General features: G+C 35.8%; 1 protein-coding gene across 2 annotated transcripts in view; it reads right to left on the reverse strand.

The window, feature by feature from the left end:
• GBE1 (1,4-alpha-glucan branching enzyme 1) overlaps positions 1–18,375 on the reverse strand; it is a 275,317-nt gene that overhangs the window by 174,818 nt on the left and 82,124 nt on the right. The window contains exons 2-3 of one of the 2 annotated variants that reach the window (XM_032406325.1): positions 13,441–13,460; positions 10,926–11,041 (exon numbers count right to left, since the gene is read on the reverse strand). In XM_032406325.1, the coding sequence (XP_032262216.1) occupies positions 10,926–11,041; positions 13,441–13,460 (136 nt within the window). The remainder of the gene's footprint in view (positions 1–10,925; positions 11,042–13,440; positions 13,461–18,375) is intronic. The other variant, XM_032406324.1, reaches the window with a different exon arrangement.

Below are 18,375 nucleotides of genomic sequence, written 5' to 3' on the forward strand. Positions count from 1 at the left end.
TCTTTCACTTTCTGTATAATGTGCATATGCAAAAATATTTCCAACAGTGGCAAATGGGCTTACCTGATGGTCTCTATCCATTTCATCCATGACATCAATAACATTTATTGAGTAGCTTCTATTAGACATTTCTAGGTCCCAGGGACACAAGGATGACCAAGACATTGACCCTGTCCTCAAAAAGTTTACAGTCTAAAACTATATATCATCACAGTGAATGACGAGGGAACAGGCTCCAGAAAGGTTTGTGGCAGAAGGGGTAGTTGGTAAGTGGAAAGTAGAGTTTGGCATTATGGAAAACTTCACCAAAAATAAATAGCACCTAAACTCTACATCAAAGACTAGGAGTTTGTCAGACAGCAGCAGGGGAAGCCATTCCATGTAGAAGGGATGCTGCCTTTGCATTTGCTGAGACATGGTAAGAATGGCATTTGAGCAAACTGCAAGTACTTCAGTGTGGACTGTACCTCATTGTTACGGACTGAATGTTTGTTTGTTTGTTTGTTCGCCCCAAATTCATATGTTGAAATTCTACCTCCCCCCCAATGTGATGGTATTAGAAGGCAGAGAGTATAGGAGGTAATGAGGATTAGATGAGGTCAAGAGGGTAGAGCTCTCATGAATGGGATCAGTGTCCTTGTAAGAGTCTAAGAGCTTGCTTCCTCTCTCTGCTCTTCACCATATGAGAAGTTGCCAATGAGAAGTTGACAGTCTGTAACCCGAAAGAGAGCCCTCACCAGAATTCTACTATGCTGGCATCCTAGTCTCTGACTTCTAGCCTCTAGAACTTTAATAAATTTCTGTTCTCCGTAAGGCACCCCGTCTACAATACTTTGTTATAGCAGCTCAAATGGACTGAGGCAAGGATAAAGACAAAGTTGGAGAGGAATCCAGAGGCCAGGGCATGGAGGGCTTTGTATGTCAAACTAAGAGTACAGAATTTAAACTAGAGGCCAGTGTTGTTCAATTCTTTCAAAATAGAAAAATTATTTAAACATAATCATACATGGGAGCCCAGTATAAAACAGGGAAAGGATCTCCATATTTCAAGTGAGTGCTGGGGAATCTGAAAACTCACCAGGTCAGCTTCTTGATACACAGTGTGAAAACCCTAGCTATAACCAAATCAGGGGTTGGGAGAGTTCATCACAAAGGGTTTAAAGCAGAAGCATAACGTGAGCAGATTTTAAATCTTAGAATGATGACTGTGGGGCTATAATATGAAAATGGACTGGGGCATTTCCGGAGTAGAATTTAGTGATTGATCACTTATATATAACACTCAGTGCTCAACACAAGTGCCTTTCTTAATTCCCATCATCCATTTAGCCCATCCCACCGCCCACCTCCCCTCCAGAAACCCTCAGCTTGTTCTCTATAGTTATAAGAGTCTGTTATGGTTTGCTTCCCTCTCTTTTTTTCCTCCCCTTCCCCTATGTTCATCTAAACAACTTTGAATCTAGATATCCATAATACATAAACTTTAATCCTAGACAAAATGTAAAATACCTAAGATCTCAAGCCATTGCCGGAAGAATTTCTATAGTAATGTGCCTAGGAAAGGAAAGTGTTAACAAGTTACAAAAACAATGATTTATGACAAGTTTGAGTTGGCAGGTGGTACACAGCAAAAGGATATATTTTTTCCAATATCATAACTAGAAATGATCCCTCAGAAACTGCAGAAGATTGAGACCCTATCATAGGCCGCGACACAGTAAAACTCATTTATGAATTTATATGAAATACTGATATAAATATATAAATATATGGTTCAAATGATTTGTAAATGAGATTTACATTGCTTCATTCACAGGTCTTAAGTTTAAAAGTACCATCATCCAGTTATTTGTACTATTTTCTTTTATTTGATTAAGATATTAAGAGTAGGAGAGGATAAAAACCAACGAATGGGAAGTGAGAATATGGAAAGAGCACATGTACATGATAGTAGGTTCTTCTTTCCAGGACTCTCTACCATACAAGAGAAGAAGAACATTCAGGATCCATTAACAGTAGCTAACTTTTGTTAACTGAAAATGAGACTACTTTTATATGCTTTAGAAGAGAGAGTATGAATATTTGTGAAGAAAACAATGAGATCATTAAGGGTCAAAGTCCTGGGGAAAAAAAAGAAGAAAACACAGGTTAAAGAATAAGTTGGTCATTATAAAAATTATAGATGTTTTAAGAAATGAAGGGTTTTTTAAAAAGCAGAATTAAAGAAAAAAAGCAAAAAAAAGTTTAGCAATTATGTTGTTCTGCACATTTTCAGAGTAAAATTTCCTCAAAGAGATTCACTATTTTTTTTTAGTCTTCCTATACATGATAGCCTCGTAAGTCAAATTGGCCACTGTCTCCTACATAGAATTGTTAATTCCTGTTCAATCTTGTTTGACTTTATATTCTTTCATTCCCTAATTGACCCCGACAACCTATTCATTAATCTACATCTATTAACTCCCACAAGGCCAAGCTTAAAATGCATCTCTTCCCATAATCATTCCCTGACTATTAAACCTGTGATGTTTATTCTTCTCCATCTGTCCACTTCCCCAAGAATCTGTCTCTAATCCCTTGTTCTTTCTCCTCATTATCTTCTCTCTTGGGTTCCTTCTTGGCCCCATCAATATGTAGCCAAAAGTAAAGAGAACTAAATCACTAACAAATAAAAAAAAGGGAAACAACCACATATTCCATTTACTTATTCCTCTTTTTCCTGGCACAACCTTCTCAAAAATATAAGCTTCTTCCTCTACTTCCTTCTCAGCCAGAGAATGCTCAAGCAACTCATTTGTTTATGGGGAGTTTTCTCCAAATGGACAATAAATTCAAAGCGCAGGCATTTTACCATTTATTTCTTCACCTACATCTGGGAAGACAGTATAATACGTCAAGTGCAGAAAATATAAAATTAAATATATGTTAACTCAGCTATTAAGAGAGAAAAAGAGCAAAATTTGATAAAGAAATTAATGTGGAGCAAACTCAAAGTAGAAAAAACCATTCCCACTTTCTACCTCACCCACCCTCTCTAGGCAGACAGAGTTACTCTTTAGACTGGCAAATAGACTCCTTTGGAAATGTACATATTTATTTTGTGTTTTCTATCAACATTTTAGAGAACTTCAGAAAAAAAAAAAAAGAAAAGAAAAATGAATCAATTAGCAAGCCTTTATTCTCATCTACAGAGGAAGACCATTTCCTGGTATGCTATTTAGGTTTATTAACATTCATATTGTATTTTGCAAACACAAAGAATTACAATCTCTGTGGTAAGGGAAGGAGCATCTAATTCTAACTACGTATTCTCTCACAAATTAGATGTTTCAGGGTCTTAAAGGTTGATTAAGTTGAACCAGGTAACAAATGAAGTGAGTAGAGGATTTTCTGTGGGTCATAAAGAAGAAAATCTTTATCACATATAATAATATATAAAAACATCACAAACAAGAAATAATCAGTTTGGCCAAAATCTTATAATCATGGCATACAATGAGAATATAATGACCTAACTAATGCCCCAGAAAATTTAAAATATTCTTCTATCCAGTAGATGTACTTTTTTCTTCTTCCATTTAAAGAAGGGTGTTTAGAAGTATGAATTAAAAATGACAAGCCTAACAAATGTCTGTTGAAATAACAGCAAAGCAATAAAAACAGTATTAACAGAAAAGGAGTCAGTAAGAGACCAGAAATTTCAACAAATGTTTGGAAGACAGAAAGTAGGTGAAGTGAGAAGGAACTAAGGCAAAAATTAAAACTGGATATTGCAGAGGAAGAACCTAAAGAGAGCTGGTCAATTTGCTTCACAGCACCGCGAGGAGACTAGGCATCTGCAGGCTCCTAACACTATGGAAGAAGGCAAGTTAAACAAGGGGACTGTGTTAAACAAGGGGTATTCAACAAGGGGACTGTGGGCTCTGGAGCACACCTTCTCCCTAGCCTATACAGATAAATGTATATCCCTCCAGAACACCACCTCTTACCCCTCAAACAGGAGATGAGAGGTTGATGCTTCAAAAGACAATGAACTAGGAAGGCTCCAGAGACAATGAGTACAGTAGATGACAGAGGTGACTCACATGATTGAAAGTAGGGGGATTAAGTGTCTTAGTGTCACCTTTCATGGTGGAACCATCCTCCACTTCCCTTGTCCTTATCCATGAATGCCAGTAGCCAGGTATAAAGTCCTCCGGTCCACACCCCTTCCACCCACCCCCTGTAGGGGACAGGAAGATTCATCTGGAAAGATCTCAAAGAAAAACCTTCACTTATTGCTACCAATTTAAAAGCTGGCTCACTTTCTGACTACCCAACAGTGAAGATCACCAGGAATAAGGCCCTGTGTATGTGCAGAGAATTTTCAAATGCTTTTTCCTACCTCATTCTAAAATATGACCATATAGCCATGGATCACAAGGTATTTGAAAAGAGCATGCAGAATGAAAGACAGAGACTAAAAGAAACACAAAATAAAATCTGAAAAAAAGAAAATGAGAGTAGGGGGTCAGGAGTAAGAAGCAAATTTGGGGAAAGAAAATAAAAGAAAACTTCTACAATAATTTTCAGAAAGATAAAAGTATCTTTGGCCATTTAACAATGACAGAACGTATGCAAAAGGAGAAAACAAAAGCATGTTATTAGAAATGTTAAAAAAAAAAAAGGGGGGGGGCTGCTGGGTGGCTCCGTGGTTAAGTGTCTGCCTTCGGCTCAGGTCATGATCCCAGGGTCCTTGGATCGAGCCCCACGTCAGGCTCTCTGCTCAGCAGGGAGCCTGCTTCTCCCTCTCCCTGCCGCCCCCCCACTGTGGTCTCTCTCTCTCTCTGTCAAATAAATAAATAAAATCTTAAATGTTAAAAAAATGTGATTATTAAAATGAAAGTAGTTGGAAAATAAAGTTATTTCTTAAAGCAGAACAGAAAGTCAAAATGATGGGCAACTTGAGAGAAAAAGATAAGAAAACTTAAGAGATTCAATATCTAGATATTATAAATTCCTGAAACAGTGAACAAAGAATATGGGGACAAGAAAATTGGCAAAGAAATAACACAAGAAAATATTCCAGAAATGAAGGATAAAGTGCTTATGAGATTTACCTTCTTCTTCTTCTCCCCCCATCCCCCAAGAGTTTTAGGAGCTGTATGCCAGCAACTGGGACAAAGACCAAATATAAATGTTTCACTGTATCAGAGAAATAATTCACATAACATGACATTCACCCTTTCACAGTATTCCGTGGTTTTTAGTATGGTTCGCAAGGTTGCATGGTATGCAAACCACCATGATCTAATTCCAGAACATTTCCATCACATTAAAAGGAAACCCTATACTCATTAGCAGTCATTCCCCATCCCCTCCCAGCTCTTGGCAACCACTAATTTACTTTCTGTCTCTATGGATTTGCCTATTCTGGATGTTCATAAAAATAAAACCATACAAAATTTGGCTTTTATGACTGGCTTCTTTCACTGAGCACAGTGTTTTCAAGGTTCATCCATAATGTATCATGTATCAGTACTTCACATGTTTATATGGCTAAATAATATTCCATTGTATGGGTTTCCCACATTTTGTCTGTAGATAAGTTGATGGACATTTGGGCTGTTTCCACTTTTTGGCTATTATGAATCATGCTGCTATGAACATTCAAGTACAAATGAGATTTACCTTCTTAAGCAAATATTCAGATATGAATTTTTCAACATGCCACATCCCTGCCCCCAAACTACTCAATGGCATCCTTCTGCCTCGCAATCTCATTCCAGATCTCAATTAGTATGTTTCACTTTACTTAACAAATCTGATATTTTACCCCCTAAAACCCAAACTCTTTCTACAGATTACCTATCTCCTTTCTATTCTCAGGGAAGTTCACTTCCATACTCTTCTTTCTCAGCTCCCTGAAAATTGGGGATAATGCTTTCCACACAAAAAAAGTAAAGACAAATATGGTATAAAATGAGTTGCTAAATCTGTGACTCCAGTTTTATTTCCTCTCTAACACTTTTTTCCCTTTTCTCTGTGAACCCTGAGCCTACAGGACATTGTAACATAATGGTTAAGAGCATGGACTTAACTGTCAAACAAGCCTGCATTCAAGTCCACAGATGAGTGTACTCATGTAGGAAATAAAAAATATAATAATAATACCTTCTCTCATAGTATTACCGCCAGGATAAAATTCAATATGAATGTAAAGCAATCCGTTTTTTTTTTTTTTTTCATTGCGTCTTATCTAAGAAAATTGCAAATGTAGGTATTGGGTTCTGTGTCCCTTTTCCACCTATCGATTGTATAACATCTCAATATCATTAGAAAAGCAATGTGGTCTGGTCTGACTCTGCTCCCCTCCAAACTCATATGTTGGAGCCCTAGCCCCCACTATGACAGTATTGAAAGATGGAGCATTTGGGAGATAATTAGGTTTAAATGAGGTCATGGCATGAGGTCCTGATGATGGGATTAGAGCCATGTGAGGACACAGCAAGAAGGGAGTCATATGCAAGCCAGGAAAAAGAGCTTTCACCAGAACCCAACTATGCTGACTGGTCTTGAACTTCCTGCCTCCAGAACTGTGAGAAAATAAATTTCTGTTGTTTAAGCCACCCACTGTAGAGAATTTTGTTATAACATCCGTGATGACTGACACATGAATCCCTGAAACTACTAAAGGCCTAGTATCAAGAAACCTCTGTTCTAGTCCATTTTGTTACTGAGTGGCAAAGAAAAGTTAAAATACACAAACATCCTAAGCACTAAAAAGACAATTCTCATTGTCGTTGGCAGTCATTTGGGTATTAATTAGAATGAGAAAAGAAAAGAAAGTGGGAATCAGAAGAAAAGGAAAAGAATTCTTCACAGTTTGCCTCCAACAGTTTACTTTCCCTGATCTCTTACTTTTCCTGACCTGAGGTCTTTACTGACCTCCTGAACTACATTTTACGAAGTTAGGACAGATTTACTTCTTACCCATCTCTCTGCCCCAGGATGCTGACCCATGTGGACCATATTCCCCAGAACACTGGCTCCTCTTCGGGTTTGGCCCATGTGCAGCCCCAATAAGAGGTCAGAGAGAAGGAGAAGAGTGAGAGATGAGAGCATTTGTTTCCTTATTCCCCTGGCTCCTTCCCTGCAAGGTTGCAATAAATTAACTCTGTCTCTAACCAAAGCTCAGTGATTCCTTCAAGATGGCCAACACTTTCTCCCTCTGAGTTCTAGTAATTGATCCCTTGTTCCCAGTGGCCTAGGCAAGGTAACAATTTGGGTGCTACTAGGCCCCCTCACCCCACCCTGTGGATCCCCTGCATGCTCAACTTTGAAAACAGCCTTTTGGAAAAACAAACGAATAAACAAACAAACAAAAAACACTGTTCAAACTGCCCTATTTCTGTGTGTCTGTGTGTGTGCGCGTGCGCGCGCACGCATGCCATTTGCTTCCTGTTGGGACATCAATCAATACACACATTTTTATTCATGTAGTACTCTCAGGTTAAAATATTCCTCTTCCCTCTCTCTGGTCAACTTCTAAACATGTTACCAAATGTGCTTGAATGTTGTTGCTCCTCTGTTATTTCCCCTGTTACCACGACAGAATAAATAAACTGTCCACTAATATTTTGTTCTAATAGCACCTTATTTTAAAAGCACATACAGCCCACATATATATTACAATTCAGTACAAGCATCACAGATCAAGGACAGCACCTGACATACAGCACTCAATAATTATGTTAAATTTCTATGAAACAACTTGAGAAGTTTTTTTTTTTTAAACTTAACAATGCTATTAAAGATGTATATTTTAAAATAGTGACAACAACAACAAAAAATACCTTTCGATACATTAATTTGGCTAAGCATCCAGGAAGAAAAAGTATTAAAGACATGAATAACATATGTCTCATTTTCCTTCAGGAATGTAGTCTTCTTTCTTTGTATCTCTATAGTCTTGAATGTTTAATTCACCTTACTATATTTTTTTAAATATTTCCTATTTGGTAAACTCACATAGAAAGGAGACACTTACATGACCACATAAGCAGTTAGGTATTTTCTTCCAAAGTATTCAATTGAAAAATGCTTTACAGAGAAAACAAAGCTATTATCTCAATGGTAGGTAACATTTCTTTTTTTGTTAGCGGTTACCAGATAATTCATAAGAGAAACAACCTCAAGTGAGTTATAAAGGTCAATCCCTTGTGAACTGAAATAAATTTTCAAGTTCAATTTAAAACAAGATTTTTAATTACCAAGATAGACTATCTAGGGATAACTTCAAATTGAAAGGCCAAAAATCTCAAGTTAGTTGATTTTTTTACAGAGAATTTAACCCCTCCCTCAAAGAAAATCTGATATATCATTTCCCATAAATGAAAAACTAATTATATCACCATATTAACAGCATCTAAATGTTTCCTCAACATTTGAAAGATCTAAATACTACGAGTAATATTTTGGGCCTAAATTTCTAGTTAATTATCCTCATGGAAATTTTTAGAGAATAATAATGAAGAATGATTACACAACAGTTTACTTGATACTTGCTGAACATTTATTTTATGTTAGACATAGATTTTCAAAGCCAAGTGAAAGGTAAAAGCTACTTTTTTTTTTTAATCATAGGATCATTTCATCTCATCTAATTCAAATAAATTTTTAAAAGAAAGCATAGTATAGTACATAACCTAGTGTACAAAGCGTCTTAATCTGTTTGGGCTGCTACAGCAAAATCCTACGGACTGGGTGGTTTATACCCAACAGAAATCTAATTCTTGCAGTTCTGGAATTTGAGATCAGGGTACCAACCTGGTCAGATGAGGGCCCTCTTCAGGGTTGCAGACTTCTTGTATCTTCACATGATGGAAGGACTAGGGATCTCTCTGAAGTCCCTTTTATAAAGGCACTAATCCTATTCAGAGGGCTACACCTTCCTGACTTAAACACCTCCAAACCCCCTCCTACTAGCACCATCACATCAAGCATTAGGATTTTAACACACGTTTTTTGGGACGATACAAATATTCAGACCATAGCAGAAAGTATAAAGGATTTGGAGTTGGATGGGAGATGCAAATGTTTACCATTATTCCCTGTATATATCAATAATCATTCATTCCTGGTAATCAATTACTTTTCCCCATGTATAAAAACAACCTGTCAAGGTTAATTCAGTCACCATTTAACACAAGAAGTTGGTAAGGTGTCAGAGTTCATAAATTTTTCTAACTTAAGATGGCAAAGAAATTTTAAAAGGCAAAAAAAATTTAAAAAATTAGTAAGTTCACTTCTTAAAAACAAAAGACAAAACAGAACAAATGGCTATAAGACCTAAAGTGACACTGAAAGCAGTACAAGAACAGTTGCCCTGCCTCACAGTTTCCCAAAACCAGGCCGCATAAACTAGAGAAGAACCAAGCTCTTTGACTTATTCTTTCAAAGACTGGGCCTAAAAATGGCCTTAATATTTAATAAATATTTCTTGAGTGCCTACTCTGTGCCAATTGAGAACAGACAATATTAGGAAACAAAACAGCACAGGCCCCTGCTCTCGTGGAGTTTATACTGACTTAGAAAGGGATTATTTATATTCAATGTAAATCCCTCTTATTGTACACTGTAGCTACTTTTTCTCCTTTTCACTATAGATTAAGAGGAACGTTGGCTGCCATCCCATGTCAAAATGTCTCTTTATTCCAGACAATATGCTCTTCTGGTGACTATATTATGTGTGGCAATATTTCAGTCATTCTCTGATATACGGAAAATTTCATTATTTGTTTAAAAAAAAAAAAAAAGCTGCAAAACAACCATACAAATACATTTTGATTTTACTTTAAGTAACTGAGTTAATAATGTTAAGTAACAAATACCAATAAAAATAATAATTCAGTCACAGGATTTATCATGATAAATGCTTTGAATGCAATCATATGTCCAAAGAAGGGAAAGAAACAAGGGGACATGGAAATATTATATAATTTCATGAGGACTGGATAAAATCAAGTAAACGTTAAAGGATTTAGATAACCTTTTATATAATCAAATGCCTGAAATCTGTAATCCAGGCTTTCAAAACCCATCTTTCAAGCCTCCCTTGAGGAGACAAGAGAGGCTAGCTATATGGGCTCTGTAAACCCTGAATACAGAAACATAATGGTTAGCCAAAGCAGAGGGCATGTGAAGGACACTCAGCCTGCCTCTGACAGGCAGGCCCCTAGGTAATCCAAGTAGGCTTAATTTAACATTAAGACAAGTCTTAATGTTAAAGACCAGAAAGAAGAATAACCAGGAAAATCATGTCCCCAAAATGCATGGTTCTCCAACACACAGTATTGCCTCCCCCATTCATGTAGCTCATCACAAAATCAATTTTTTTAAAGATTGTATTTATTTGAGAGAAAGAGAGAGAGCACAAGCAGGGGTAGCAGGGAGTGGCACAGGGAGAGGGAGAGCCCCAGCCAGACATGGGGCTCGGCTCAATCCCAGAACCTTGAGATCATGACCTGAGCTGAAGGCAGATGCTTAACCGACTGAGCCACCCAGGCGCCCGCACAAAATCAATTTTATCAAGACTCTCTTTATAGGTAAAAATTCTCTCCACATTTGCTGATTTGAAGACAGGTTTCATTTTTCTATTAAACTTTCTGTTTTTTCAAGCTAGACTTCTGCAATTACTCAATCCCTCCTTACATAAAGTTTCCAAAGTTGATAATAATACAATTAAAAAGTTCAGTACCTTACCAAACAGTCCCAATATAACACAATTTATTGATGATGTCTCTTCAATTTTCCTCTATTTAAACATTTAGACTATTTCTCCCATATTATCATGCATCAGTTTACATTCTAATATTTTAAATCAAACTTTGTATACAAAACAAAAAGAAAATAAGTTCATATAAAAACAGGAGGGTAGAAAGTACCTTTAATTTGGATCCATGAGGTACAAGTAGAGATTTATTCCTCTTTGGTGGGATATAAAGCTCCCACTTTCCATAATCCAGTTTTTTATATGGGTACGAAAATGGATTCCAATCATCTAAAAAAAAAAATAAAGAAGATCAGTTAACAATTTGCATGGTATGATTAACATTTAATGAATTTCAAGCAAAGTATAATATGCTGCCCACTTGTACAGAATCAAATTGCTTAAAAAATGTTAAGTTTTCTAGGGTGTTAAGCAAAATACTCTATCAGCCATTTAGAAAAAAGCAGGTTATTTTAAATTTATTTTTAAGAAATGTATTTGAAAATTTACCTTTTGCATCTTAAAATTAAAAATTACAACATTTTCAATTGTCCTTCCAAATTCTAACATGTCCATCAATAAAAAGAATATAAAAGAAAATGATGGGTCCTTTTGTAGGAAACACCATCAAAAATGGGAGTTAATATGAAAAAACAGAAATGCATTCTTGGTGGGGCGCCTGGGTGGCTCAGTCGGTTAAGCGGCTGCCTTCGGCTCAGGTCATGATCCCAGAGTCCTGGGATCGAGCCCCGCGTCGGGCTCCCTGCTCAGTGAAGAGCCTGCTTCTCCCTCTCCCTCTGCCTGCCTCTCTGCCTACCTGTGCTCTCTCTCTGTCAAATAAATAAATAAAATCTTAAAAAAAAAAAAAAAATGCATTCTTGGTAATTAGACAAGATACATCTCATGGCAGAAAAAAATGATGAAAAATAATTAAAATCATATTACATTTATCCAAATCTACAAGTGTATGACAGAACTGAGTTAAAAACCTAAAGAAATGCCACAAGCAAGAAAGGTGAAAGGTTATAAACTATAGGGAGCAAAGGAAAGGTAGATCACAGATCTCAGAAGCAAGCCAAAATGAAGAACAACAGACCTATGCACACACGAAAACAAAATCAGTAAGTAAAGGACACACTGTTTAATAAGCGGTGCTGTGACAATTGGCTATCCTTATGGAAAAAAGAAAGAAAGAAATAGATCTCTACCTAATACTATGCCCAAGAATCATCTGAGCACAGATTGATGCTTAAATATGACAGGCAAAACTGCAAAATGTTTACAGGAAAATATGTTTATAATCTCAGGTATAAAAAGTATATTTTTAAACAAGGTACAAAAATAAAAATTAGAAACAAGCCTGATAAATTTGACCAGTAAAATTGTAAATTTATCCTCACAGATAGATGGATGGAGAGACAAACAGAATGAAAAGACAAACTACCAATTGGGAGAATACATTTATAAAGAATATACCAAGAAAGAACATCTAAAATATATGAAAAATGTCTATAATTCAATGAGAAAAAGAAAACAAACCAATAGAAAAATGACAAAGACATTCAGCGGAGGACACATGATGGCCAAGGAGCATGTCATAATGCTCAAGCTCACTTGTAATTAGGGAAACACAAATTAAAAGAACAGTGAGACTCCATTTACCACCTGCTGGATTAGCAAAATTTAAGAGCCTGAATATATCAGGTAGTCAGCAAGGATATAAAATAACACTGCAATTGAGAGTATAAATTGGTAAAACAATTTGCATTATATAGCAAAGTTGAAGATACATGCACTCGAAAGCCCAACAATCCTCCCCTTAGGTAACAGCCTGGAGAAATTCTGACAAATGTGCACAAGATAGCATTCGCAAATGCTCAATGAAGAACTGTTTGTAATAGCAAAACATGGAAGCCATCAAAATGTAAGTCAGACACAAAATGAGTAAATAGGTTCTGGTATAATTAAACAATGGAATGCTATACAATAATATAAACTAAAAAGCAAATACATATGTGCAAATAGGTAAAGCATGGAAGTTAATTTTAAAAGGGTATGGAAGAATACCATTTATATGAAGTTTAAAAATATGCAAAAGGGTATTACATAACACTTATAGATACATATGCATATAGTAAAAATATCAAAAGAAAAATGAGAATGTTAAACATCAAATTCTATGGGTGATTTCCACTGGATAAAGGAAAAGGAACACAGGAAGCTTCAGTAGTATCTGTAATATTTTATATCTTAAGGGAGGTGGTGTATATAGAGATGCTTATTACATTATTTCCTATTGTTTTTGCCTAAAATATTTCATAGTTCTAAAAATGATTAAGCAGCACTGTGATGCTATGCACCATAGTGCTATGACATTAGATTCTCAGCAGACGAGGTAATAAAAGCATCAGGAGGCTTGTTTTATGCCATGATTTCCTTCTTTACATACCAACTCTTTTCACCCCATCAGTTCTAAGGCTCTTTACCCCCAGACACTCTGAATGCTGGGGACAGAGTGAGTGTAAGAACCAGTATTTAAATAAAGATCCTTCTAAACATTTCCCTACTCATCATGTCCTCATCATGAAGACAATCTGAAAATGTCTAAAGGTGGTTTATATTAAAAAAACAACTCAACAGGCTCTGTGTTCTTATATGCTCCCGCTCTTAAAATTTCAAATATATCTTACCTACATACAGCGTGACAGTCCTTTACCCAAGCAAAGAATTGAGGGCATAATTAGAAAGAAAAAAAAAAAAAAGCTTGAAATACGAATATCTAGGTACTGTAACACTTCATACATTTATTGAATTTCTTTTTAAGCTAATCACTTAAGACAATTAATAAACTTAAGACAAGTAGCAGATCTTTTCCTGGTTAGTTAGATCTGAAAATAAAGGGTACAGTTCATTAGTTCATTCATTCATTCATTAAATATGAACTGAATGCTTAATATAGGCTCTGCTCAATGCCAAACTCAAAATTAATGTTCAGAATAACAGTCATATTTCCTGAAGAGAAGGTTAAATTGAGTAACAGTACACCAAAATGAATAAATTTATAATACAGATTCACTAAAAACTCAACTATAAATAAGATTTTGTTACTTTGAAAGTGAATCTTCAACTATATGGGTAATTTACAGATGCAGATTTATGTAAAAGCTGTTTTCAGTAATGTAAAAATGAATGTGCTTTTGAATATCACTGATTGAATATCAGTTTAACTAGTTCTTCAACTTGCAGTCACTTGAGTTTTAAGGTCTATTTAAACAAGTATTAATATTTGTATAAAAAATACTTTTACTGAATCACATTTTCCTTTTATAAAATCTTGGAGTTCTAAATCTCCTAAAGCACCTGTTGATTATTTGTAATTCTACACTGTGAATTTTTTTTTTTCTATCATCTTCAACACTTTTTTTTATTAGCACCTCTCCTACTCATGGAAACTCGGGTGTTTACTTTTACTGCAGTTACATTTGTCTTGCTAAACATCACCCTTGAAAGCAAAATTTAGAACATCTTCACATATGCACCCCCAAGAAAATCCATTCCACCAACTATCATAAGTGATGTAGAATATGTCTAAAGATTCCACATGAGAAAGGGAGAGGAAGGTTTACAAGGCATACACGCATGAAACAACTGAAGATTTTTGCATTCGGCAACTGTCGCCCCACGCAAATTCCTCTTCAGCCACACCACTACCAGTCTGTCAGCTCCTTGACTCTTCTTCCAATTACTATTAGCTCTGAATTTTTCCTCACTCAACTTCCTTTATTAAATAGTGTTGCTTTTTTCTATTGGAAACATGGACACCAATAAAAATTCCCACTTCCACAGTACAGCATGCAGATGTAAGATTGTTTCTCCCTAAAATGTGTTTTCCAAAATGGCTAATAAAATGAGATTTTCTCCAGGGGATAAATATATCTAAGGCCCAGAAACAGAATAATTAAAAAAAAATGGATCTGGACCTGTTCTTCTAAACTGTACATTAAACAGTTAAGAAAGAAGGAACCAGAATTAAGGTACATCTAGGTATAATTGCAGGAACCACTTGTGGAAGTACATAATTAAAAATAAATAAACAAATATTAAACATCAAATGACCAGTATAAAAATTTTATTTTTTTTAAAGATTTTATTTATTTATTTGAGAGAGAGAGTGAGAAAGCACAAGCAAAAGGGGAGGAGCAGAGGGAGAGGGAGAAGCAAACACCCCACCAAGCACTGAGCCTGACCTGGAGCTCAATCCCAGAATCTGGGATCACACCCTGAGCCGAAGGCAGAGATGCTTACCTGATTGAGCCACCCAGGCACCCCATAAATAAAATTGAGTATTTATAAAATTTACTTCACAAAAATACGGAAGACAAAATAAGAAGTTGAGAGACAAAATTTAGGGAAATTTTTGTCTTGTGAAATAAGTCATGAGACTTTATTCCTAAACATAACTGAAAATAACAGCAATAATGATAAATGATTCTAAGCCATACTAGAGTAGATCTAAAGAGATACTTTTGGAACTAGATTATTCAAACATTTTTCATTTTAATCTTGTATGATTTTTATTCTGAGTACACAAGATAGCATTAACTTTATTTAAGTACTTAATGAAAATAGTTAATATCCCTATGTAGACCTCAGGATAGGACCCAAAATAGCCCATTACCACATGGGACAATTGTTTGCTTCTTTATCAAGCACAGAACTAACACTGAGAGTTCTGTAGTTCAGTGGTTCTCAAACTTTAGCTCATACCAGAATCACCTGGGCTTATTGAAACAGATTGCTGCACCCCACCCTCAGAGTTTTTGGTTCAATAGATCTCAAGTGTGGCCTAATAATTTGTATTTCTAACAAGTTCTCAGGAGATGTTGATGCCACTGGCCTAGAGACCACACTAGAAACAACTGCCTGGGTCAACAGGTATGTTCAGGTGTTCTCTACTCCTACCTTTTGAGGGATTTTCTAAATTAAATTAGATTTATGGACTACCAAATAATGCTCTAAATCAACAGATCAAGGAAATTCTGAAATAAGAAATATCTTTGATAATCCTTCAAGGTCAATATTACTCACATGAAATTCAGGATTCAGGATTTGGGAATGAATAAGGGTTGTAAAGCCCAGAAGGATGATGAGTGAGATAAAGATTATAGAACAGATCTAATGTATAAAGGAATTGGAATGTATTAATGTAAGGGAACAAAAATTGACAAATTTGAACATGAAAAGATAACATATATTAAGATCATTATTCAATGCAGTTATTAATGTCTATAGATAACATTTTCTAGAATATTCTCAAAAAGAGATCGCTTGGTTAAAATGTTTGGGCCACTGATCACTGATCATGAATAAAAATTTGAAGTCTTTTATCTAGAAAAGTAATATTAAAGTTTTAAAATGTTAACACATTGCCTCATTTTCCTTTCTATGCCTCATTTCTTACCATAATGTAGACATCTCCAGGTTCAAGGGTTAGGAACACCCAAAACAATGTGTTTAATTATTCTAATTTTGGTCAAATTTTAAGATCATGTTTGCTGCCTGCACAAATTATTTTATTATAACATTTTCTAAGACATTTGATATTTATCAAGTTATGATGACCTGACACATTTTTAAAGCAAACATGTTAATAGGTATTTTATTAAGAGGCTAAACTATATCATCATATTTGATAATGCAAAAGGTTCTATTTGTCCATAGACTCAAGACCAGCAGACAAAATTCAAATCGAGATACGGAAAAGAAACAATGTGTGATGCACAGTTTAATATGAACTGCAAACACACATTCGGCATAGGCCATCAAACATTAACTTAAGGTCACTGCATCAGGAGAACAGACTCTATATTTATCTCAAACCCAACAACCTTTCTTTTTCTAATGTAAGAATCCTCAAATAAATTTCTTAAATGTCAACTTCTTCAACTATTCCCAAACTCTTTAACTCACAGTAAAGTATTTCTCTTCATCAGCACTTAGCCACCTCATTTCCGTTGAGTTCCTAAGTTTCATACAAAATTTCCTTATGTATGGTTGAAATCATTCCAACTCACTATGTAGAGCCTTCCACCTTTGATGCGGATGCTAGTGTGCTGAAGACATGGTCCACACCTGGGCCAACCCTGCCACACAGACTACACCCAGCGGTGACGCAGATGCCTGGTGAATGCAGCAGATAAGGCTAATAATATAAGGCCAGTACTGGCCTGTATGGCACATTTTAGTCACTTTCCATCTGAGTGGATGTCCCTTATTACAGTTGTTAAATATTTGGAATATTACCTCTTCAAAGCAACTAAACACCCTTCTTCATCATACTGTGTTATTTGTTTCAAGCTTCACATCATGCTGCATTTACCTAGATTTATGCAAAGTTAGCTTGACAAACGGAAGTTCTGGGGACTTCTCTCATACCAAGAAAGCATCTGTTCTATTCCCAAGAAATCATAATGTTCAGAACTGAAATTCCAATGGCGTTGCCCCTACCTAGGATTATGGGAGGAGCACACAGCCTTTGTAGGTGGAAGACAGTAGTCCTTTCTGACATATATATCCCTGTGATTTTTTTGATCTCTTTCTTTTTTTCTCCTCCAGATAATTCTTTCCTTCAACTGGATGCCTGAGACCCACCATTCTTCAACTTCTGCTGGCAGCTGGTACCCTGGGGATAATTTTATTGAGACCTCCAGCATTATTTCTTGGGGGTAGTCTCTTAACACACATTAGTTAAATCTACCTGTGCTTTTCAAAAACAAAATCTAGAGTAAATCAGAATGCCTCTAACTTCAGAACCAACTGAATACTAATATTTCGTTATTATAAAGAACAATGTTCAGTCCTGTGAAATGTAGCTTTCTGGAAATTAGAGAACAAATCAAATAATCTAGAGCTTCACTTATTGAACTGTTTTTAAAGGCATGCATGGAAGAAAAGGGCTCCATAATCAAAACATGTGTGGCAAATGTGACTTAAATAGGATTAACCATGTTTCTTTATTACAGGAATAGTATTTATTTTCTGATATTTTTTATGAAAGGAGATGATAAATGAATATATGTAGTTTCTTGTGATTTTATTTTTTTAAAGATTTTATTTATTTATTCATAAGAGACAGAGACAGAGAGAGAGGCAGAGGGAGAAGCAGGCTCCCCACTGATCAGGGAGCCCGATGTGGGACTCGATCCCAGGATCCTGGGATCATGACCTGAGCCAAAGGGAGACGCTTAACCATCTGAGCCACCCAGGCGCCCTCTTGTGATTTTAAGTAGCATGAAAATATAACCCCCCAAAATGAGTAGAAATGATTATGTATATAGGGAGGAATAATATGGATTAGTAGTTTAGGATTGCACCTTGTTATATTTTGACTACAGAACAAGGTAAACAATTCATACAATTAGAAAGCTTATTGTCAGAAAGGGGAAAAATAAGAAAAAAAATCCCTTAAAATAGAAACTGAAATAAATGAACCTATGTGATGGTATTTGGAGGTGGGGCCTTTGGAAGGTAACTAGGTCATGAGGGTAGAGTCCTCATGAACAGGGTTAGTGCCCTTACAAAAGAGACCCCAGCTAGATCTCTGGTGCTTCCACCAAGTGAGGACA

Source organism: Phoca vitulina, unplaced genomic scaffold (genome assembly GCF_004348235.1).
Source record: "Phoca vitulina isolate PV1807 unplaced genomic scaffold, GSC_HSeal_1.0 scaffold8, whole genome shotgun sequence".
Lineage (NCBI taxonomy): Eukaryota > Metazoa > Chordata > Mammalia > Carnivora > Phocidae > Phoca > Phoca vitulina.